Source organism: Brachyistius frenatus, unplaced genomic scaffold, assembly GCF_029030835.1.
Source record: "Brachyistius frenatus isolate BFR_SWC_R1_liver_20210118 unplaced genomic scaffold, ASM2903083v1 Contig_13, whole genome shotgun sequence".
In the NCBI taxonomy this organism is placed as follows: Eukaryota; Metazoa; Chordata; class Actinopteri; family Embiotocidae; genus Brachyistius; species Brachyistius frenatus.
In genome coordinates, this window is record NW_027210612.1 from 697,745 (window position 1) to 722,827 (window position 25,083).

At 40.9% G+C, this 25,083-nt stretch overlaps 1 protein-coding gene across 2 annotated transcripts in view; it reads left to right on the plus strand.

The window, feature by feature from the left end:
- The window catches only part of marchf8 (membrane-associated ring finger (C3HC4) 8), a 75,889-nt gene that overhangs the window by 41,012 nt on the left and 9,794 nt on the right, over nt 1-25,083 (plus strand). The window contains exons 3-5 of one of the 2 annotated variants that reach the window (XM_069692646.1): nt 13,557-13,607; nt 22,203-22,282; nt 22,690-23,625. In XM_069692646.1, coding sequence (XP_069548747.1) covers nt 13,557-13,607; nt 22,203-22,282; nt 22,690-23,625 — 1,067 coding nt within the window. The remainder of the gene's footprint in view (nt 1-13,556; nt 13,608-22,202; nt 22,283-22,689; nt 23,626-25,083) is intronic. The other variant, XM_069692644.1, reaches the window with a different exon arrangement.

The following is a 25,083-nucleotide window of genomic DNA, read 5'->3' on the forward strand; positions in this document are numbered from 1 at the left end:
GGTATTGGATAGTCAAGGATGAACCCCATTAAATACAGTTTGTTTTGTCAGTGTTTTAGCATTCAGGGTTTGTACACTGTTAAATTCAGCAAGTACAGGGTCTAGCCTCATGGTAATTCACATTAAGATAATCAAATAAGTTATACGTAATGTGGTGTATATCATGTTTCATAAACTGGAGGATCAAACAGCATTGGTCTCAGACTGGTAATATGTATCAGCATACCCTGAGCTGAGTGTCAAAATTGGTATTGGAGTGAAAAAGTCAGTTATTGTGGAAGAAATATTCAGATCCTTAACTTAAAGTACCAATACTGCAATATACCGTAGATACACTTATTCCAGTGAGTTTGTAACATTTATAAAATTCTAATCTTCAAAGGAACTAACAAATATTTGCAAAGTAAAACATACAATATTGGTGAAATAGAAGAAGTAAATGTACCTCAGATGTATTCCTAAGTAAATGTAGTTTTCTCAGCTGTGAGTCAGATCCATCTCAGTGTAAAGGCTGTGAGGTGGCTGTTGTTTAAGATATACAATCTGGTTGTTGTGTTAGCTGGTCAAAGTCCACAAGGTGGGCCAGCGGATCTACCGTAAGACGGTTGTTTGAGGTTAAAGCTGTTAAGCTGCATTACTCAAAAGAAAGTAAAGTGCTGCTCAGCTCATTATCCAATCGAAGGGACCTCCCCTGTCCTCAGTATGTAGATGGAGAATAGCAAGTCTCACCACTTCTTATACGTCATAATCTTTCTCTGTCACTGGAACATTTGGTGGCACTTTCCACAGGAGACACATATTACAAAAACAAAGCATTACAGCAAAATTTACCCAGTGTCGATCCTAAACAATAGATATCACAAGCAAAACAATACGAAACGAAGCATTTCACCTTGAAACATAAAAGTGTTAAATCTGAACAAAATACTTGTTTAAGGCAGTAAAACTAAAAAAATAATGGCTAAATGTAGATTAAAGCAGAATACCCTATAAAAAAAACATCAGATCTCAAACTTGACAAATAACATGATATATTGTCATAACAGAATTGTTAATGTTCAACACACCTTCTATAAGTCCTCATATATGCCGTGAGGTTGTAGTTTTGAACCAAAAAAGGTCTATTTGGCCATGTTTTTAAGTAATATCTTTTCATCCCAGGAGTATGGGTTAAACTTAAATTGTCTCTCAGTAACTCAGATTTGAGACTTTTGGATCTTACAGAATGTTTCACATGCTTTTGTATAGTGTGTGCCCTGCTGGTGACAGGCCGGGGGATGTTTACATGCTTCAGTGTATTTATTTAGCCTGTTTAGATACGTCATAAGTACATTGTGTTTTCACGTGTTATTCTGTCGTCCTTTTTTCCCCCTCCACCATTATTCTTAGTGTATCATGGCTGTACTACAAACTCTAATCAATGTGTTTATTAGTGGACTTAAGCCTGTCATAGCCTGTAGTATTTCTCAGTATTTGCATGCCTGTGCCATAGCTTTGTCCTTGAATACAGCTGTGAGGTTGTGTGAAATAAATTACCCTCTGTCATCCCTGCTCCACCTCGCATCTCTTACTGCCTGCTGGGGATTGGTGGAGATGGCAGTAACGGCCTCTCAGATTGGTGGACAGTGATAGTGGTTTATAACAGGTTCAGTGGCTGACTCTTTGTCTTAAAATAGTGAGGGATTCAGAGCGAGGAGGCTGTGTGTGTGTGTGTGTGTGTGTGTGTGTGTGTGTGTGTGTGTGTGTGTGTGTGTGTGTGTGTGTGTGTGTGTGTGTGTGTGTGTGTGTGTGTGTGTGTGTGTGTGTGTGTGTGTGTGGTAGTGCAGGACAGCCTTAAGTGTAGTTAGGGGGAGGTACCTTAAGGTTAAGCTCAGTGTGCAGAGCAGTGGGAGTCTATTTAAAGGAAACCACCTCCCTCTCTTGAATTATTCAACAACAGTTTGCCCCTCCCCCACTTCTCATCAAGATCAGCTGGAGGAAGTGGTAGCTGGGCCAATGGGATTACAGTCCTGTGTGTGTGTGTGTGTGTGTGTGTGTGTGTGTGTGTGTGTGTGTGTGTGTGTGTGTGTGTGTGTGTGTGTGTGTGTGTGTGTGTGTGTGTGTGTGTGTGTGTGTGTGTGAGAGAGAGAGTGAGTGTTTCTGCAGCTGAGGGAGAGCAAGCCCAGACAAGCAGCAGCAGCTCTGCCTGTGTTTGTTTGTGTGAGTGTGTGTATGTGTCTGTAAAGAAAATGTAGGGCAGCCACTTTTTCTCCCTCCCTCTGCTGTCTCTCTCCCTATCTTTTCCTCTGTCTTTCTTTGTTTCTGTGCTGCTGTAGCTGCAGTCGCCACAGTGACGGCTGACATTGTTGCCTCGGCTCTACTTCCCTGTTTGCTGAGGCTCAGGGCTCTCTCCAGGTGTCTCCGTGTCGGCTCACCTCAAGGATTTTACAGAAGGGGCATGTAACCTCCCAGAGAAACCATTGTCTGTGTGTGTGTGTGTGTGTGTGTGTGTGTGTGTGTGTGTCTGTCTGTCTGTCTGTCTGTCTGTGTGTGTGTGTGTGTGTGTGTGTGTGTGTGTGTGTGTGTGTGTGTGTGTGTGTGTGTGTGTGTGTGTGTGTGTGTGTGTGTGTGTGTCTCTGTGTGTGTGAGAAAGAGGAGTGAGGTGGCTTCAGGATCCAGACATGAATTCCTGCTGGAAGATGAAGATTCAGGTACAGATTCTTGCTATTGGTGATGTTGCTGTTGTGGGTGTTTGTCACTGTGTTGTCTTTTGTTGATGATGCTGATGTCGATGATGTTGTCATTGTTGTGGTTATTTCCATTGCTGCAGCTTCCACTCAGGGATGTATGCTCTGTATTCTCTTAAAAATATTGTTCACATGCCCGCAGTAGTTGATCACATATAAGGCACATGCAAAGAAAAGAGGATGATAACAAAAGGGAGATGGGGACATATTAGTACTTACCTTTTGGTGGTTGTTGTGGTGAGGCCTTCTGTCTCCGTGGTGATGGGAGAGCCCTTCTGCTGCAGTAGCCGAGAGATGAAAGAGTTGCCAGGAATATGTGGTTTTGTCTGTTCATGTGTGTGTGTTTGACAGAAAGGTGTGGGTAAATGGAGAGCAAAATTAACAGAGACAGCCCGTCTTTACATCCTGTCAAGCAGAAGCAGCAGGATCATGTTGGGGGTTATGGATTTATTTATGTGCGAGTACATTATGTTTGTTTTTCCCGTATCTCATATGTGCTTGTGTTTTTGTTCTTTAGCTGTATCTCTCAGGGACTCTGAATCCTGTTTGTAGTTTTGCATTCAGTGCACATGCCTGGGTGTGCGTGCATGCTTGTTTGTGCATTTCAGAGGAGCATCTGCCACCTCTTCAATGTGAAAGGTTGACCCACTTTCTCCAGTGCCACTACCCTTTGTTCAGAATGAGTGGGGGTGCACAAACATACAGTATATAACTTCCTTCAGGCATTGTTATCTATTTGCGTGTTGTCACAATATTTGGCAACAGATTACGAAAGCACAGAACATTTTGAATACCATATCTTGTCAGATTCAGTACACATGAACTCATTAAACCCTGCCCTGTCATGCTCTGTTGTTTTTCTGTGTTTTTCGCCTTGCCCGTGTGTCTTGGCATTTAACTGTACTTTTTCTTATGAAAGTGCAAAAAGAGGCAGGAGCTCTGGGAGTCTGCTGCTGTGACTGTTTGCTAATAGGTACACACAGGAAGTCCGCAAACAAGCACGCGTGCAGTCTGATATATAAATATATATTTACCCTCTCAGTCCACAGCTTAGCATATCACATCATCGACTGATGCACCAAATCACAGAGCTTTGTGTCAAATCTGCAGCTGGGGGGAGGGAGAGGAAGAGGAAGATTAGTGCAGTCACATGTCATGGCAGAGCTTAAAACATATTCTGGAGGGGAGTTGGAGGGAGAAATGACAAAGAGGAGGCAAGAAAGAGATAAGGCCAGACAGGAGAGGATAGCGATGCAGAGGGTATTGTGCACACAGGTGTGTGTTTTCTGCAAAGCTGTGATAGTTTAATTCATAAATTGGGTATTTAGCAGCATGCCCACAGAGAAGCTCCATTTACAGCCCCCGAGTATAATTTTTAACATTCAACAGAACTGAGAACTGAGCACTCGTGCTGTTAGTATCGCGGTACATGTTGGAAGTTATATTTTAAAAAAAAGAGCGAGAGAGAGAGAAACTTGTTTCAGATGTTCCTACATTTTAGATAGGGTGTTCCTACTCCCAGCGGGTGCCAGAGCTAATGCTTCTCCAAGCAGCTGCTAAGTGCTGTAAGCTATAAAGACACTGTTTGGTGGGCTTGAGCCTTCTGTTGTTGTCTGACTTTTTGCTCTTTCCTTCTTAAAGCTGAAATTCCACTGAAATATTTTGGCACTCGCTCCTCTCTTGTCTTTGATGAGGCGACCTTCTTGGTTTCTGCAAGCAATTCTGCGAGCCTGTGAGTGACCGAGGGTTCAGGCACTAATAATGCAGCTAATTAGGAGGCACTACGCCAAACTAATTATCTGTAGCTTGGCTTTTTCACACAAGTCACAAATAATGACTTGTGTCATGACAGAGTACAACCCAAAGTCCAGCTAATGAGGAAACGTGGCCTCGCTGCAGTCACAAAAATATTTCCCTGTATCTTTGGATCTCTTGTTCTCTTTATAAAGCCGTCACCCATTGTCATATTTCACTTTACGTCCCCGAGGACTGATGTCTGGTACTCAGATCTGATTCTTACTGTCGTCCTCGTTGCTGTTGGATGAGACTCTTCTATTGCATCTGTGGAATATTTTTATTGAGTAAGCTGGTGACAGATGAGGCTTGGATCGAAGATGGATTCAGAAGACTTCTTTATTGGACACGCAGCATGGTGAGAAGTTCACAGCCTGCTGGGCTGCGAAGTTCTCCCAACTTCTTGAGAAAAACGTAAAGGCTTTTTACACTCCCGTTACATAGTAGCGGGGTGGGATGTACTTTTCGGAATCAGTCACGCCCCTATCTTGGGTACAATGGTTGCACCCCGGGTGTCAGCTGACTAAACATTGGTCCATACATGGATGTCAGCCAGCTAGCCATATGTCCATACATTTAACAAGCACTCATTGTTGTGATATCAGTACATTACACAAAACAACTATCATTCACTCCTAGAATAGATAATAGTCCATAGATAAGTACAGAGCACATGCATGCAGGCTGCTTTTAGTTCTGCTTTAAGCAACATATCATTCGTGTCATCTGATCAAACACAGTTCCTTTGTGATTAGCAGTATTGTGTATACATTGTCAGTTTTCGCAATCACGCGTATAGTGTCGCAACAGAGTGGAAATATATACTCGTATGTTTTGCTGAGACTGCTCATAAGCTCCTATAATATTACGTATAATGTAATCAATCCTAACATGTATATACAGGAGATATGAACTATCGCCACACATCCATAATACTGCCTTAAAGCCTGATGAGAAGAGGTCACCATCCACACAGCCCTGTACTGAATATGATGGTCACTGTCTCCCCTCAACCATATCCTGTTTTGACATACTGATGTAATTATGCCTAAGATGAAGTGAGATGAGGGACAGAGCAGCAGGAGGAGGTGGCGATGGAGATTGAGATGGAGGTGGAGGTGGAGGTGGTGGCAGGGAAACCATAAGCTCACATGCTGGTGATGAGAGCACAGAAAGACATGCTCATTCACACAGAAAACATTGTGCACAAACACAGAGTCTGGGGGTGTGTCCTTCCTCTCCTGCAGACTCGCAAGTACCCGAGTTTGATGTGGCTTTATGATAAACACTCACTCACGCAAACACTCACTCACACACGCTGCAGGCTGACACTTTAGGGCTGCAGTTTTGTTTAGCTAATTCCTCGTGTAAGGGGAAACATATACCCCTGAATAAGAAATACTGCCACATCGGAAAAATGTTCAGCTGCTCTGTAGAAAAAGTAGAATCTCAAAAAGTTGATTTGTAAAAAAAACAAAACAAAACAAAAAAAACCTGTCACCACTTCGATCTAAAATACATAACCTGTCGGTATATAACATCCACCTCTCCACCCCCTCTCCCCTCCCCCGAGACACAGTTATTGTAGGTTTGCTTAGACATCTGTGGTCAACCAAGCTCTGCGATGATTGTTGTTGCTGTGCATAGTTGAGAGTTCTCATCTGTTTCTGCTCTCCTGTCCAGCTGCCCACTCAGAGTCAGCCTGCATTTCCTCCATAAGTGGCTGCTGGACACTGACAGGGACAGGAAACCACATAAGGGGCGACTTCCTCTCCCGATGGCACTCTTTGTTGTGGATGTTTGATATTGCGAGGATGTTTTAGTGTGACCTCTGAGGATGGAGGAGCTCATGAATGCAATGTTTACTCAAATATCTCGGTATCTCGTATTGCTCTATGTGCCTGTTTGTGCGCGCCACCTGTATTATAAGGCTAAGAATGTATTTTTAACAGCCTGCCAGACATTGCTGGCATTTGATTTTTGTAATTTGATCAAAAATGATCATAGGAGTTGAGGCTCTACATAGGAATCTCAGTTACTTATGTCTGGGAGGGAAATCTTGTGTCAGCTTGTCTGCAGCATTTAAAAAAAAAAAAAAATTAAAGAAATTGGGTGGCCTATATTTTAGATCTGTATTTGACAGAATGATCAGCCCTCAAGAGGATCTGGATATGCTCATGCCATTCATTTCAGAGAAGCTATTCAGATGTAAACACAACATGCAGTCTGCCACAGGCTAAACTCCGTTTCTATTAGTATTTATGTTCAGGTTCTGTTTCTTTTTAAACCTGTAACACCCAAGTACCCTCTCTGTGTTATCTACGTAAATAAAAACAAATCATTTTCAAGGGTTTATCACATTGTTGGACTGATCTGGTGGTAGGAAGACAGGAGTTTTAAGGTTGTAGTTGCACTCTTAATAGAGTGGACTCTGCCATGCATTTCCCTGAATTATGTTTGAGCTTTATTTTCACACATTACACGTTTATATTCATGCAACTTTTCATGGAAATCTCTGAACGTTGTACATTGTGTTTAAATCCTGGAAGTTGGGAAAGAGGTAAATTGCAGGCCACTGAGGTGACGCAATGAGGAAATTATACAGCTCCTGTTGAATGGAAGAGCTCAGCAGCTTGCAGAGTTCACTGGGAAATGTAATGAATTTAACAGAGAAAAGAACGAGAGAGGGGGAGAGAGAGAGAGAGAGATGTCACACACGCACAAACGCCTCTCCATTAATTTCACTGATTTAATTCCTTCGACAGTCACCTCATTACCATTGTCTGATCGCTATCATTCATTTATCTTCTCTGTCTCTCACTCTATGACTCTTGCGCTCTCTCTTTTTCCTCCTCCGCCCTCTTCATCTTGTTAGGATGTTGGCAATTTGTAGCAGGAGATGACAAAGTGTGTTCTTTGGCCCTTTTTCAACAGAGGAGCTGTACAACTCTCTGTCAGTACTGGGCAACAAGCGGCTTATTGTTGTAATAAAAATCTATGAAATGGTTAAACCCTTCTAATAAAATGTGCTTTATAGTTTGGTGGAGATATTTAGAATTCCACTGTATATAGGGGTCATTGCTGAACATCTTTTTATGTTGTGTTGGGGCCATTATTGAAAGTAATTTGTTAAAATGCCCTGACTAAATTTGTACTGCTTTAAATCATTTTAACTTCTGGCTCTTTTCTTCATCTTGACATCCTGAAGAAAAGTGGTTGTTTTTTTGGTTTGTTTTTCCAAAAGCATTGTTTTCTCATGTTGGGTGATTCTTTTTGTCTGTGGAAAACAGGTCATTTGTTATTACAGCAGAACGTGGAGCTGCTGTGGAGGGCTGGCTCTGAGGCAGAGGAAGCTGCAGGAGTTAATTATGTCTCTGCAGTGGCTTCAAAGAGGTTGATACTCGTTTCTTCTCCAGGGCTGAAGTGTGCTGTAGTAGTTGTGACGTGTTTACGTGTTGGCGCCTACATGTCACTAATAATGATTAGATCTCATGGTTGATGCTTTTTCTTCCACGAATGGAAGCCTGTAATGCACTGCAGCTGAATGAATGTTGTAACTATGGAGCACTGGTGTTGTTTATTCATAGGCAGGAAAACAAACTCTAGAGCCATTACTGTATCTCTGAGTATCACAATCACTGGAGAGTGAGTTCAACAAGTCCAGGCAAGTCCTTTGAGATTTGGTAAGATACTCTGAGAACGAGAGTGAAATGGATGAAGTCATACATTTCTAAAAGTTTCTTTTCTATATATAATACACAACGGACATGATAATAGTGCTTTAAAGTATTGAAATTTATAAACTGTCTCAAAATGTTAAAAAAAAAAAAGTTGCGAGCTCTCATTCGTGACCCTAAACTATCATGTGAAAATCACGTTGTTGGGATTGAAACTGTTGTTGGTCCAGGAGAGAACACAACAGAACTGACTGCAAGGCTCAGGTTTTTTTTTTCAGAGAAGCTATTAACCTCAAACAAAAATCTTTATGCTGTGTCTGTGTGAAACGGTGCAGAAAGCAGGAGGAAGCATCTGACCGCAGGATTCAATTCTCTAAATTTGAGAAGTGAATCAAAAATAAGAGATATCGACCTTTTCGCTGGTAAACTATTTTCAATGTTTTTGTTACCTTTTCAAAATCAGTTCTACAATAGAATTTAATTAAGTCGCTTTACTTTTTTTTAATTTCATGCACATTTACATTATTTGTGGTTAAATTTTGAGTTTGCATTAATAATCAGAGTTTGGACTCGGTGTTTGGTCTAGACATGACATTTAAGAGTCAGCTTCAACTGAAAAACTGGGATGGACTCTTAGCTGTTTTCTGACATTTTGAAGTCTAAATGATGTATCTGTTCATAAAAAAGTAATCATCACATCAGCTGGCAATAAATATAATAGGAACTTCACTAAAAAGAGGTTGTAGTTGTTCATGAATTCTCAAAAAGCTGCCCAATTTTTTAAGGTTGCAAAATTATTCAGTGTTTTGTTTAGAAATGCCAGTGATTTATAATTTCTAAGACCTAAAGTAATAATCTCATTTAAATTGTTTGTTAAGTCACTGTATCGCCAAATGAGGTGGAACAATGGCGACTGAACCTGTGGTCCTCTGACGCAGTTGCAGTATTGTAAACTGAATGAGCTCAGTGTCTTTGGAGACACTGCAGAGAAAAATCACAAGCGGCTCAGTTGGTGACACGTTTTAGATCACTTTGCAGTGGTTGTTCAGCCAGAGATGGTAGATGGGACGCAACAGGCTCACTCGTCATCTGCCAACTGAAGTCCAAAAGCACAGCAATGGCTGCTTATCGCCACAGGTGCTGCCAAAGAGAATGAAGCTTTGATCTGAGAGTGTAACTGAATGATGTTATCAGATGTCTTGTGTTTTTTTTACAACCAACAGTCCAAAACCAAAATATATTAAATTTACAGTAATACTAAAGTGAGAAAACAAACAGATTTTCCAATTTAAGAAGGTGAAACCTGTATATGTTCAGTATTTTAGCTTTACTAAACAAATCAACCAATTCAATTGATTATGAAAACAACTTTCAACAGATTTTCTTGATTGATGAAAATGTATGAAATTGTTTAATTTCTAACTTGCGCTTCCCTCCAATTAGTGTACAGTACAATGTGTGACATCTTCATTAAATATTACATCTAATACTGAAAAGTTCTGTTGAGGAAAGGAGCTTTGTGAAGAAGAGACACATTTCAAAGAGGCCGGGGTTAAATCCACAAAGGTTTTATCTTTTTGAGATTCTTGCATAAAAGCGAGCTGAGCCTTCCTCCCGGCGGGCTAAGAACAGAGCCCTGAAACACACAGTGATCCCTCTGAATATGACCTCTTCTCCTCTGCTGCACTATCCTAAGCTTTTTTTTTTCTTTTTTTTAAAGAAAAAAAAAAGAAGCTTGAGTCTTTAGAGTCCAGTCTGAAAGTGGTGTTATCAAAGGCTGGTGCTGCTAACAGACCCACAGAGGAGGTGTAGAAAGACAGACAGAGCAGACTGTGAAACCGGAGCCCTTCTTTATCAGAATTATGCATGAGCTCAGAGAATAAGGCCCTTTATAGTGTACGGTCATGGTGGCAGCAATGAAGGTGACTCTTAGACCTTGTCCTGTATGTAACACAGCTTGGGAGTTAGGGTTTTAAAGGGAAATTGCATTTGAAAGAGAAAATAAATGGAGATTTATTTCTCTTCTCATCTTTTGTCTTCTGTGTTCAGTTTCTCCACTCTAATCACTGCTGTCTATAAAAGCCAAGAGTCCATTTGTGGCCTTGTTATTTCCAGAAACCCTCTGTCAGAGCAGATCCGCTTGTTACACCATTTGTTGCCAAAGAAGAAGTATTAAGGGCAAGGATCATCAATTTGTTCTCTCCTTTTGCTGTGCGTTTTATCCCCAGCTGTCATCTCCACACAAAACTACATTTTTATGCTCTTCAACAATCTAACAATTGATTTGCTGAACAAATTCCACCCATTGAGAGCTATATTTGCCATTTTGTGGCATTGTATTGAACGCATTGAAGAAATAATGACATGGAAATGGAGAAGAACTTCTTCATTATAATCCAGTAGTACAGCAGGAGACTCGGCTCTTAAGCTCTCCGTGCAGTTAGAACTGCAAGAAAACAAACTTTTCGTAGTCTCCTTCTATCGTCGTTTCTATACTTTTGAATGTGAATTCAAGTTGTATCGCTGAATAAGCCAGGAAGTACGTTTTACAGGAGGATGGCAGATTAGAACTCGAGATGAAGACAGTTTGAGATTGGAGATAAGGGCTCCAAGCTTGCAGCTAACATTTTAGTCGATCAAAGCACCAAAACATTGTGTATAGACTTTTATTTACATGAAATGTCAACTCTTTGCTTGTTCATTTGATATAAACATTTGCTATTGCCCTGTGACTGGTTGACTGTAGTTAGAGGTGACACAAAAGACGACAGATGTGTGTTTAATTGTGCTCTCTGCAGTGACCACAGATTCATAGCCTTTCTCTCCCACCAAGACCAGCTGAGGGTCTGACTGCACTTTTAAGCTAAATATTTGTGTATGTTTGGATGTGAGTGCATTGTCCAAACTCTGCAAATAAATATATTTAATACAGAAGTTTTCATTTTATCAACATGGTTGGGTGTGTGTGTGTGTGTGTGTGTATCTTGTTTACATGTCCTCAGGCGTTTACTGAGATGGGAGGAAGCAGGGAGAAACAGGGAGAAGCACAGAGTGATGGAGAGACTCTGCACATGCAGTACTCCTCTATCACCATGGCAACTAGTCACAGCTAGGACATATGTGAATTGTCGAAGTAATTAGAATTGGGAGCATGTCTTGGAGTCTGTTAGTGGCATAACAGTGAAAAGCAGGCAGCGACGTTGGACAGGCCCCCAAAGGTCCTTAAAGTCCCAGTTCCACTGCAGTAATCTTCTTATCGTCCATTTATGTCTCATATTGACCCCCTATTTACACAAAAATGTGCTCTTAAAACAAGGGAATAGTCAAAGTTGTTTTTGATCCTTTTTAGACATGCTATTAACACGACTCTCGTGATTGAAATGTCAGTGAGGTAGTTGCTCTACCACTTTGATATAGACTAAAATATCCCAACAAATAGCAGATGGAGTGCCATTAAATGTTGTACATGGTATCTAGAGGATGAAATGATACTGATTTCGGTAATCCCCTAACTTTGACGCTGACATCAACATTTAGATTGATTTTTTTTTTTTTTTATGTCTCTGATCAATCGTCACAAAATGTCAGTACTGTACATGCTTTCACCTCCCCCTCAGGATGAATTGTTATTTCATATTCCTTTTATTTTGTATCATCATGGTTAAAATTTCAGTTTAGCAATGTCCAGTCAACATTTTTTTTATGAAGCACATGAAAAAACAACTGCTGACCAAACTGCTGCTCAATCAAAATAACAGACTCTATAAAGCAACACAATAAAAACACATAGTCCATTTTAAAAGACAACAAAATGATAAAAAGCAATAAAAGAGAAGCAACTTTCAAAAAAGCTAAGGAATATCAATGTGTTTTAAAATGGCATTTAAAACCCAGCAGCGTAGGAGCCAGCCGAACATGCTGAGGCAACTCATTCTAAAGTCTGGCGGCTACAACGGCACAACTAAGATGCTTAATATTACACCGACTTAACATCCGGATATATTCATTGCCACTATGAGCCAGGCAGGTCTCTTCAGTTAAACTGAGAGACCTTTAACTTTAAAAAATGTATTGGAAACAAGTCAATTTTTCTTTGAAATGTGAAATATTCTTTTATTAACATAAAAACATAAAGGAATCGATTTCAGAAAACAACACTTGGTAAGAAGGAGATTAATGCAGTGTTAAATATCAGTAATGACTAATCACATCTCATCAGTGCTATTAATGCAGGGGAGATAGTTGATTTGTGGGTATCTGGGCCTATAAAGCTGCCATGCGTGGTCTACAAGAGGTGGTAGAGTTCAACAGGAGCCAATGCGACTACATTTTTTTCCCCCCTAAACAGTTTAATCAGGTTGTACTTTCATGTGTTCATGAGGTTGAAAAAATATCCTCATAGAGTTGATCTCTCTGCAAAGATTTGTTTGTGTCCACAGCCCTGTTAGTCCTGGTTTGAACTCAGCATTATGCAACGATGATTGATTACTTATTAAGGAAACATGCAAGGCTTTAATACCAACACTGAACACAGCACAACGTGGCTGTTTATCTGAGTCTCTGATGCAAGCCGAGAACACTGACTGGGAACCGAGTATCATTATAGGCTCAAAATAAAACTTGACCGTGCCATACGCTGGGAGTATTGGCCTCTTTACTGCCTGTGCAATGATACAAATATTGTGATACCATTTGGTTTGGAGTTTGGGTGGCTGCATTATGCAATCAGTTCATCCTCATTTCGTCTCGTACCAGAAAAACTTGATTTATCAACTTCTAGATGCCAAACGGCTTAAGCTCAAAGGCCCCAGAGCTGCTGAGAAATGCAGCTCTGCTGTGCTCATCACACAGAGACAGACTGAATGAATCAGCCCTAGCTAATCCTTCCCTCTTCATATTGCTTCACTCATACAACCATATCTACACCATAAATACATGCGTGAGTTGATCTCTAACAGCAGCGCGGGGTGGACAACCATTGGATAGATTTCTGTGTAATTTGGTACAAATATTTATATCCCACTCAGGATGAGTTGGAATCACTTTGGTGACCCTCTGACTTTTGGTTTATGACAAATATCTGTAAAACTAATGAGATTCCAGCTGTACTTTGTGTTTAGTGCAAACTGTCAAATGCAGTTAAATATTGTAACTGCTAAACACGAGCATGTTAGCATTGTCACTGTGAGGACATTAGCATAACAGATATGAATTAGGTATTTATGTTGGACAACAATCATTGTACACACTGATCATTGCAAACAAAGTGTAATTCAGATAGTAACAATGTGCCGTATCTCTCGTATGTCAGTTCTCAGTGTATAGATGACATTACAATGTGTTTTTCCATCTTTTACAGAATGAAAAGCCTCTGGGTCACTCTGCAAGCAGATCCAGCAATATATCAAAGGTGAGCAAAGCACATACATTTAAAAAGATGTGATTGAAAGATGTACGACCAGGTTCCATCGCAGAGAAATGGGGACAAACTTAAAGACAAGCGGGTGGCAGTGAGGTGAGCTCTGGAAGACGGCAGAAATCGACAGAGCAGATAGACATGCAGTGGAGTGAGAGCAGGTGATGGATAACCTGCCTCTTTCACATCACTTCGCCCCAATCAGAGCTGCCTCTGATCAACCTCTGTGACTCTTGTGTTTTTCTATTTTCTCACTTTCCTTTCTTCTCCATCGCTCCCTGAGGTGAGTTTACAGCCTGCTCTGAATATAGCCCCACAGTTTCACTCCTTGTTCTCCTGAGCCTCTTACAGGATAAACCCTTTACTTGTGTTGATAGATGTCAGGGTCATTTTGTCACTACGGGACGGTACTGGCATTAACGTTTGATCCACGAGCCGCTCGCTATTCGAATGTGAACAATACTGAAGTTATTACACCCAAGTGACAAATATACCGATAATCTTTAGGGTAACAGTTATGGGTAAACATAAATACTGTTTTCTTAGACAGTGTGCCACTTCATGACTAAAGGGGTACAACAAACACTGGCCGCTTTACAAAAAATGTAAATTGTTTGTCACTGAATAATTTGAAATAAATTCACAGATTAAAAAAACGTTTCAATTTAACGACAAATAAAGATGTTTCACACCTTTTGGACATCGGTGGTCTCAATAGTTGTAAGGGTTGTTATAATTTTAATGTACCTGGCTTGAGTCATTCAATATTTCATGTTTATTTCCATATGATATTTAATGTATATTTAACATACAAACCAGGACACAATATTCACATGTTTCTTTGCAATACAGCTGAACAACACCCACTTTAAGGACAGTAGATTTCTAGGCGTTTCCAGGATGCAATAACATTTAGCAACACCGGAGCTTTACAACACAGTATATCATGACACAAGCACAACTTCAGTGAGTATAAAGTCTGTCAACATCGAGCTACAGTAGGAAGTACAGGTGCAAACTCAAATGTTTACAACAGCCCAGATCGGACAATAATCTTTAAGTGAGCTAATAATCGTGAACTCCTGTGGTTGTCCTGTGTGATAAATGTGTGTTTGTCAGAGTCATTGCTTTCAGATCGGTGTGGCCTGTAGCTCATCTAAAAATGAAGGCTGAAATTATAAAACTGAAGACTGGCATTCATCAGCATGTGCTTAAAAGGACTAGTTTTGAAATTTTGGGAAATGTGTTTACTTTCTGTCAAAGTCAGATGAGAAGATTGACACCACACTCATGTCAGTCCATTAGATATAAAGCTGCTGTCAGTCTTAACTTTGTATAAAAAAAATAGAAAATCGAGAAAGTAAGTTATCGAATGTTGATCTATGATCTTAATGGACATGGAGTATTTAGTGTAGAGCTTGAAGAGAGCAATGTCAGCCTGAGGTAGTAACCACATTGTTTCCCTTTTCGTGGGGTGGATTTCATTGTTTAGCAGACAATCTGCATTGTCATTGAATGTCCTATGTGGACCGCCATTCTTCTGAGAAATGTGTGTGTTATGGGGTGATAGACATGAAGTATGAACGAGGCTCTTAAGTTTGACAGCTTTTATTAATAATCAACAGTCTGCCTGCCAGCTGTTGCTCTTTCCTAAAGGGAGATACAACTGACTGACGGGTTTTAAATCGGTATTAATTGTTCTCCAGATTGACAAGTCTTCTGGGACTCTCAAACAGTTTAAGAGTCAGCTTGTGACTGGAAAAGTCGTTGGTTTGAATTGGTAGACCAATTTTGAAGACAAAAGAAATAGCACAATAAAGTCTTGACAGATACTGCCAAAGACTCATACTGAAAACAAAAGCTTTAACAGTGGATTGCTATATGTGTGGAATATATTTTCAGTACCACACCATCCTCCTGAAACCACTCTCGCTGGAAGCTGCTCGAATAAGAATATGATCTGCCATACCACAGAAGATGATTTTATGCATGTATGCAGTGCATTTATAAGGTTCCCCGCTCTCTGCAGTATTGGCAGGATGAGATGAAAGATTTCCATATCACCAGTAGTGACTGAAATGTTCCTCTTTGCTGAAAGAATGTAAAATGTAGGTCAAGTTCATTTATGTTGCAAAACTAGCTCGCAGTAAAATGTACAACTGCTAAGGCATTCAGTTCATTTTCACATTTGCATTGTGTACGAGCCGCTGGTGAAAGTCCTCTGGATGATCTTGACTGACATGCGATTGTTTTCATTCATTTCCTGGTGATCTCCAGCCAGACTCAAAATAAGGGCACCAAAACAAATGCTGGATTGCTTCAAATGGCACAGATTCAAGCTGAATCACATCAGCTCATGTCAGATCAAATCAAAAATGAATGTGCTCGTATCCAATTGTTGACCTACTTAAAAGATAGCTCTCTATATAAATAACCACAGCATCGGCCTGAGAGGAATATTTCATAACATCTCTGGCTTGGCACGACAGCACAGTCTGGATAATTTGAAAGCTGACATCCAAAGAATTTGTTCATTCTGTCAACGCACCTGCTCTTGTTTCATACTGATCACTTGGCAGGATGCTTGTTGTCCTCTTGGCTTTCACAACTTTTTAGGTGTATACTGTCAATGAATTGTTGGTGTTAGCAGCTTTCTCCTCTCTGAAGATGACTCGAAAATGCCTCTAAATTCTAGACATCCAGTTGCTTTTAAGATTCCCACAGGAATACCTGCCAAGAGACACTCACGCAAGAGAGATTTATATAATAACTGGAAAGCAAGCAGCTGAATTTAGCTAGGAGTACTATTTTTTTCATAATGGTGAGACCGCATCCATCAGTGAGCTGTGTGTGTGTGTGTGTGGGGGGGGGGGTGTTAAGGTGTATGGTTGTAGGTATAAACATATGTGTATCCAAAGCCAGAATCTCATTACCTCTCATCTGCTACATGTTTGTTTTCCCATTGATTCATTTATTCATTAGTTATCTTCTTTCAAGGTGTTGAGAGAGTTGTGAAAGAAAGGTGGTGTTGAGGGCAAATAATCAGCATTTTTATGTGAAATAAAAGAATGGTCACTCTTGAATGTATGTATATATATATATATTTTTTTTTTAAAGCAGCTCTGAAAGCATTATCAGAGCACAGAGTGTGGGCTAAGGATTGCCCGCTGATTTGACGCGAGGTGATTTTCCACTCGGTGAGGTCAGGAGGCTTAGCTGTAGCCGATTCTCTCTTTAGCACAGTTTAGCTGCGCGATGCCTCCTACACTGTTTGGGAAGGAATTAAAGTATTACAGTCCTCATAAAGACACAAAGCAGCGACTCACTGCTCAGTGGGCTGCCGCTGATAGTGAGCCAAACATCTGGTGATGCCTTCAAATTCAAGCTGCTGCAGTTTTGCAGCATTTCAGGCTCCACTGCTGCAGTGCACAACCCGGAGCTGTCCTCCACATCTCCATGGGGCCGGTTCAGTTTGTCTGTTCAGCTTGGCAGACCCCTGATGTTAAAACAAGGCACGAAGCCATGCTACTAGTTTCAAGAAAGTAACATTAACTGTTCTTTGAGCGCATTGTAGTTTGTTTGGTTTTCTTCCTCAAACTGGCTGTACTGTTTATTTTTACTAGTTTCTGCTGAAGCGAGCCTTGGTCCTTGGAAAAACCAGGCTTTGTCTACAATTTTGTAAAATTACACCCACGGAGGATAAGTAATAAAAACCAACATAAAAATCTATGATCAGAATTTCAATCACTGCAACAAAACTGCAACTACCCTGATTTTCTATGACGGATTAATCTGTAATTATTTTCCAAATTGCTTTTTGTGATAAACAAATATGAAATATACCCAGTAATGTTTGATGATGATTACTTCATGTTGCATACAAAAGCTCTCAGGAAAAGCAACAAACCCTGACATTGGAGAAGTTGGAGCTACATAATGCAAAGCATTTTTAGCAAATGATGTCTTGAGCTTATACATTTTCTGTTTAATTAATCAATCATCATTTCATCTGTACAGCTATTAAAACAAATCTAGCAAGCAATTTTGCACTTGATTATTCAAGTTTCCAGATGAATATGAGATAACAACAGCCCTAAAGAGATCCAACAATCTGTGTTCAAAGCTCAGGTTTGCTGGTTCTTTTAGCGTGTCAGTCTCAGAAGTCCAAGACTGCTGCTTATCATCATCAGTTCTCATAATCATTATAACATAACTCTGCAATATCTGACTTTAACTAAGCAAACATGGATGTCTTACGTCAGCCAAAATCTGTTTTGTTTAAAGTAAATAAACCGTCTTTATCTAATCATAAATAGAACAAACAACCCTGTATCTTCAATACGCACAGGTTTATATGATCATTTTACAGTATCTTAACCCTCACAAACCAACTGTGCAATTGTACAATTGTCTTGAGCTGTCTGATGGGATGAATGCTCAAAAGTTGTTAACATAGGATCTTTCATCCATCTGTAAACAGCTACTATATTGTGAGAGTACAGTTTCTTTTAAATACAACTAAATGTCTTACTAAAAAACAATAAAAGTAGGTTTAGTAATATTAAAATGATGAACAAGGATATTCTCCTGCCTTTAAAGCTCGACGCTCCCTCTGTGAAGCCCATTCAAGAGTTGACGCAACTGCACTGATTGCCAGTTTCTGCAAGCTCACATGAGGTCCCATTGAAGCAGATGGAGAGGCATGATTTATGAAAGTATGGAGTGCCAGAAAAATGATTGGCCGATCAAATTCATCAGCTTTCCTGCAGCCTCCTGCTCAGACCACTGCTAACAAATCACGCTGATTAAGGCTCTAATATGTTTGTCGTTTTTCAATTAAAAAAAAGAGAGAACTTCTTATGATATGACTTCGGTTTCATAGAGTGGCTCATGAAAAATAATACCTTGCAGGCTGGATTTTCTGGCTCCACATCAGAAAAAGAAATTAGATCTGTTATTGAATTTAGCAGAGATCTGCATCTCGCTTCATACTTCTGTGATTACATACTATGCCCATATATATGAATTTTAACAAGCCTTTTCTCTTGAATCATCTACTTCCTCCATCTCGTATTTGACTTAAAGTCTTTTACAACTGGATTGACAGCACAGCCTACCAGTGCGTCTCTGCTTGGTGGCATCACTTTACTTACCATATAATAACACTCACTCTCACTGTATATAACTGACGTATAGAATGCATAGCTGGGGTCCTCCGTTTTAATAAGCACCATGACCTTTTGAGAGCCTGGCAGAAGGTTTAAATGGAAGAGAACAAGTGAGCTGGAGATAAATATTTAAAAATAAAGCAGCTTTAATCAAGTAATAAAAGAAGTTGCAGATTAAAAAAATGTATTCATCGAATGTTTGCACAGGGCTGCCTGAGAAAGCTTCTCACCAATAATATTTATTAGTTTTGTGATTAAACTGCACAAAAGTACGTGCAGAGTGGTATTGATTTTCTCATCTAAGCTTCAGGGAGAAAGATAACACCTATTTCCCAAATGTCAAACAATTTCTTTTGATTTCATTTCTGACCTTGGAAAAAAGTGTTATGACGAAACGATCTTTACCCAAGGTTCTGTTGTTAACTGTTGCTATGGCTTTTGTTGAATTTGGCTTTTGTCAACCAAACTGATTAGAAGAGTGATATTAATATGTTAAAGTTCAGATTAGAGTGTGACTGGAAGGTGATGTTGATTAGAGCAAGTACACTTTGACACCTTGAAAAAGATTTTGTACAGTTTTTAAGGCGAAGAGTGAACTCTGATGCTTGTCTTCTGTATTACTTTTCTGTTGGCATCTTGTCAACACCTGGTCCACTCGCACTGTCTGTCCGGCTTGTTAGAAGCCTCTAACGGTGAGCTGATGATTCATTGCTCCTGTTAGATTTTAAAGGTTATTCTTTGAAAGGCCCCAATGGCTAGAAAACGAGATCTGTGATTCTCTGTAGGTAGAGGCTGTAAAAGAATAACGGAGACTGAGTCAATAGGAGATGTGAGAGACGAGGTGTTTGAGGGACAAGAGAAGGTATAATAAGTTGAAAAAAGGGTAGGTTATGCATAGTTGAAGTGTGTGTGTGTGTGTGTGTGTGTGTGTGTGTGTGTGTGTGTGTGTGTGTGTGTGTGTGTGTGTGTGTGTGTGTGTGTGTGTGTGTGTGTGTGTGTGTGTGTGTGTGTGTGTGTGTGTGTGTGTGTGTGCGCTCAAGGAGACAGGTTAAATAAGTAGTTATGATAATGAAATGGGGGCTTGTTTCAGCAAACGTAATAAACAGGTGTTATTACAGTGAATGTGACGTGTGTTATTGTATATGATTATCACATTAGACCCAAAGAACCACGTCCGAATGGATAAATGTAAGTTTCAATATCCTTCTCTTCACAGTTTACAGCTTCCAAAGTAAAGTGTGGCGAGTGAAGCCACCTGGAAATATTTTTTTTTAGCAATTGCTGAAACATCATTGCCTGCAGTGTTTTAGTTAGCCATTAAACGCGAGCACTCATTTACTCATCAAAGGGCCTCGTCACAGGAGAGGGCCGGTATGAGGGAGAGCAGATGTTTAATAGAAGTCTGAAGAGTCCTACGGGCTGTTAACAGAGAGTTAATCATTACAACTTAGACGATGTTATTCTCATCTTGTCATCTGCTTGCTCAAATACTAAGTTGCTTGTCTATTGGCCAACTCGCACAAGATGATAATGGGAATGATTAACAGAGACAAGATGGAACAAAATAAATAAAGACCATCTCGTGCCACAACTGAGATCACGGTCCACCTCATTTTCTTTTTATCACTCTACATTGTCTATTATAGTGTGTTCCAGTTGGGTAGTTAAACGTCGTGCTAACTGCAAAACAATAATGCTTTTATTGCTTTGATTCGATCTTTTTGTCTCACACACTTCTCAAAGCTGTCTGTTTGTTTTACATTTATAGTCCAGACTCCCACAGCAGCACCAAACAGCAGCCTTGAATGCGTGGTATTAAAAGTAGACGGTAAAATAAATAATTAACAGAGGAAATAAAATATTTAGTGAAACTGCAACCTTGGATGAACTATTAAAGAAAAACGCTTTGCTTTTGTGTGCAAGTGAGAAAAGATGGTTAATAGTGAAGCTGTGCTGTTTGTGTACAGACAGATAAACAGGCTGAAGGGCATAGCTGGACATTGAATTGTCTATTGATTAGTGTCAGGCCATGAGCTATAAATTTTCCCTTAGTTAGAAATGAAATCAATAGGTAATTAGTTTCTTGTTGAAATGACCCGGCTCCCCATGTTTTTACATTGGCAACCCAAACGCTATCTGACCCCATGTCTTTATTTTCCCAGTCTCTAGCTGTCTCTGTGGAAGAGCACTGAGATGAATTATTAAAGTTATAGCTTATAACACCACAAAGGAATCACACCCGAGCACTACATCACAGTAAAGGGAGGTTTTCCTGATGTTTCAGGTGCATCCACTTTCAAAGGTTTCTTCCAAATACAGTTCATAATCCTGCTAAACTGTTTGCTTGTCAGTATAGATAGATAGATAGATAGATAGATAGATAGATAGATAGATAGATAGATAGATAGATAGATAGATAGATAGATAGATAGATAGATAGATAGATAGATAGATAGATAGATAGATAGATAGATAGATAGATAGATAGATAGATAGATAGATAGATAGATAGATAGATTGATCGATACTTACTTACTTACTTACTTACTTACTTACTTTATTAATCCCCAAGGGGAATTTTTTTTTTCCGCTCCAGCAGCATTTATAGATACAGGAAAGCAATAAAACAACAGTAAAAAAAAATTAAATATAAAAATGCACAGTATATACAATAAATAGAATAATTAAATTAAAACTAACTAAACAATAGCTTAAACAAACAAGAAAAACAGACAACGGTGTTATTGTTGCGTGATGGATTTTGCCAGAGGTGAGTTATTATACAGTCTTATTGCAGTGGGCAGGAATGATCTCCTGTATCTGTCCTTGTGACAGCGGAGTATGATCAGTATGATCTTCTGACTGCTTGTGTTTCTTGCTTTATTGGGAAAGTTGTCTTTCAAACCCAAGGCCCTCTTTAAGTTGTCCTCACCATCCCATTGTGTAAAATGAAATACTGGTGAAAGCTACAATATTTTTTGTTAAAACAGCGTTCTACCCGTTTAAAGATTCTCTGTGGAGGCTGAGCGAGTCTCTGCAGCCTCACGTCCTCCAGCTGTGCCTTTCTGTGCGCCTCATTCTTCATCACTCGCCCTCTGTCTCACCGGCACTTCTCTTTCATGGCCGCCTGGTGCTTTGCCTGCTCTGTGACGTACCGAGACAGATTTTGCCTGGCACAGATTTAATCAGACAGATAACCTGCCAGGAATGTGGTTTTCCTTTTTCTCATCCTGTGCTTCACTATGCAACGACATACTGTCAAGATCAGATTCAGACGATGACAGTTCTCACCACATTGCTGGAAATACTATATTTGGTCATGCTTGTTGAATAACACTGTCTATTTCGCCGCAGGGTTCACTTCGATGTATCATGATTGTGTTTTCTGACCTGAACTGCCTTTTTTATTTTTGTTCCTCAGGCGGGGAGCCCGACTTCAGTCAACGCTCCATGCAGTTTCTCGAGGACGTCGGTTTCCCCCTCCAGCCAGGACATCTGCAGGTACAAAACACTTTGACCTCAAATCACGCCAGTGAATCAGTAATTTGCATCCATGATGATATGAACCCCTGAGGACCATAAATTGAATCTGAAGTCCATTACTGGTGAAGTATCAGTGGATGATGTTGGTTTGCTCTGTCACTGTGGGGAGTTGTGTGTAAGCTGCAGTAAAATTAATTTGATAGTAACATGGATCATCCAGTGTTTGGTATTTTCATGCGGAGGCAAAGCCCCCGAAGCCTTTTATCTCCTCTTTTTTTCAAATTCCTTTATTTTTCAAATGCATGATGTCTTTTCCATTTCTCTTTTTTGTCCTCTCCCATACCTTCTCCTGCTGTCCTTCACCACTGTTGTCTATCACGTGGTCCTTTTTCATAAACACACATGCACAAACACTCTGACAACAGCAGTCAGGATCAGGACACTCAGAAGCAGACCGCTGTAGTTCTGCTGGATTCTAACGGTAAAACTTGTCAAGGTTCAGGAGGTTTTTCAGTGACCACGCTCTGTGCAGACGCCCTGCCGGCCTCCAAACACGGCAAACAACGAGACTGGCTTTCTCTGCTCCGCCCATCATCCGTCAACATCCGCCCCAACAGCTCACTCAGGTTTTCAGTGTCTCTGAACGATGTGGGTCAGCGCGTGGACAATCTTTGCCGCGGCCTGCACTTTATAGATCGCACATGCTCCGAGGGAGAGCTGGAGCTGAAGCCCGAGCCCACTCAGCTTCCTGGCCCGGATCAAAGGGCGCACACACTCAACGGCAAGGTGGCTGCAGCCCCCACACACCAGAGCCCAAATCTGGCCTTCTCATCACGCACCCACCCCCACCTTGTCCCCTCCTTCACCAACAACTACAAATACATGTTGGGCATCCCTCCCACTAATTGTCTCCCATCTGGCCCTACCGTCGTCACCCCTCCCCCAACTCTTTCCAACACCCATCTCCACCCGCATCCCTCCCCGAGTTCCAACTTCCTCCGTCTTCTCCTTCCCTTCTCTCGATCCTCCACGTCGGCCAGCCTGCAGTGCTCTGAGATGGGCAGCTACGCTTCACACCTGCACAAGTCCTCTAGCGTCATGCTGGACCGCAGCGAGTCAGGCTTTCCTCCCGAGGATCTACTGGGAGATGACGACGTGTTTGAGGAGGACCAGCCCAGTCCAGCTCCAAAGGAAACGAGCCCACTGGCAACCCCAGAAAAGGTCACTGTGGCTGGGTCGGGTGCTCATCTAGCCCCGCTGTGCTATATGGACGAGGACAGCGACTTGGACGGCTGTCCATCCCCTTTGTCAGAGAAAACGGGGCCGCTGTCGCCCTTTTCGCTATCTGGGGACTTCTGCAGGTGGGTGACTGTCTGGATGGTGTAAACCACACCCACCCTTCCTGTGACTTGGTAAAGCCCAGATCACCCCTGTGCCGTTACGTGGCAGTGAACCCCAGAGCCCTGTGGAGTAGTGGAGAGCTTCTCATCCTGTAGTGTAACTACCCAGCAAATATCTTAAACCACAGCAGTACTTGTCCTCTAAGACCCTACTCAGAGTGGAGCTGTTAATCAGGAGAGCCTGACACGTAGATGCTTTAATCTGCCAACACTAAACACCGTACACCTCCCCCTCAGTTATCCTGATTCAACCCCTTGTGTGTGTTTATAGCAAAAATCCAATGTAGTCTTATTTCATACCATCTAATTTCACCCCACTGTTATCTCAGTGCTTTGCCATGTTTTTCATTGTGCTGTCAACCTGTATTTTTAAAATTATTTTTCATTGTTATTAGATCGATGAGGCAGAAAAGTGTCTCCCATAGATTGCAAAAAATTGTGATTGATTTTGCTCATAAGCTTGACGCTTTGCAGTTGGAATTGGGGGCAATGGCAGCGCTGAGGAATAGATAGAGGGGCAGAGGTTAGGGCGGAAAATTTAATACTACTGAGGAGCGGAGTGTGTGACTGTCTGAGAAATAGTGGAACGGTGGGGGAAAGTGAACAGTAAATGGTAGTTAACCGGTGTCTGTCTGATGGGGTCAACAGGGCCATCATCAGTCTTTGTCACATGACAAGCTGTGCACGATCCAATTGGCAGAGCCAGGCCATGTTAGCCAGGACAAGTTGTGAGTAATATTTGATTACGGACCAGGTCGTGGCTGCACAGCCCCTGCAAACACGTTGAATCTCTCTGGGTTACAGCATCTGTCTGTCAATGCTCCGTCTGGCAGCGAGTCTCTGGATTTATGAGATTTAGGCCTTAAACACAAGTGAATATTAATTATATGCATCTGTCTTTATTGTCCTCACAGGTGTGGTCTCTGCCTGTCCTGCTTACCAGATTACAGTTTACGTTTTCCATGTCGGCTGTGGGCTGATAAAGGAACATGAGCTTAGTATTGGCAAGTTGAAAGCCAGAGATCAAGGGGCAGATTATTGGCTTCAAATAGCTTGCAGTAGCCTCTGACTGCGCACACACTGACATACACAAACCCATCATGTCAGCTCTCTGTCAGGTGGCTTGACACGTGAGCTTAGAGGCGAGGCTGAACTCACCTGTGCGTGGTTGTTTTTCCACAGACGAAGAGCAAGTTAATTATCAGCCAGCTCTTTTATTGACAACATTTCAGATAGTCATAGTAGGAAGTCGAGTACCTCATCAGAAATGTCAATTTTCAGTTCACATTCAGTGTTACTCACAAAAACGCATTAACAAGCTGACTGAATTGGAGCCATTTCCTTTATCATAAAACATGTCCAAAGCTGCTGTAATTCAATTTTTTGTATGTACATCGGCTTCCCGTCATCTTCCTACCT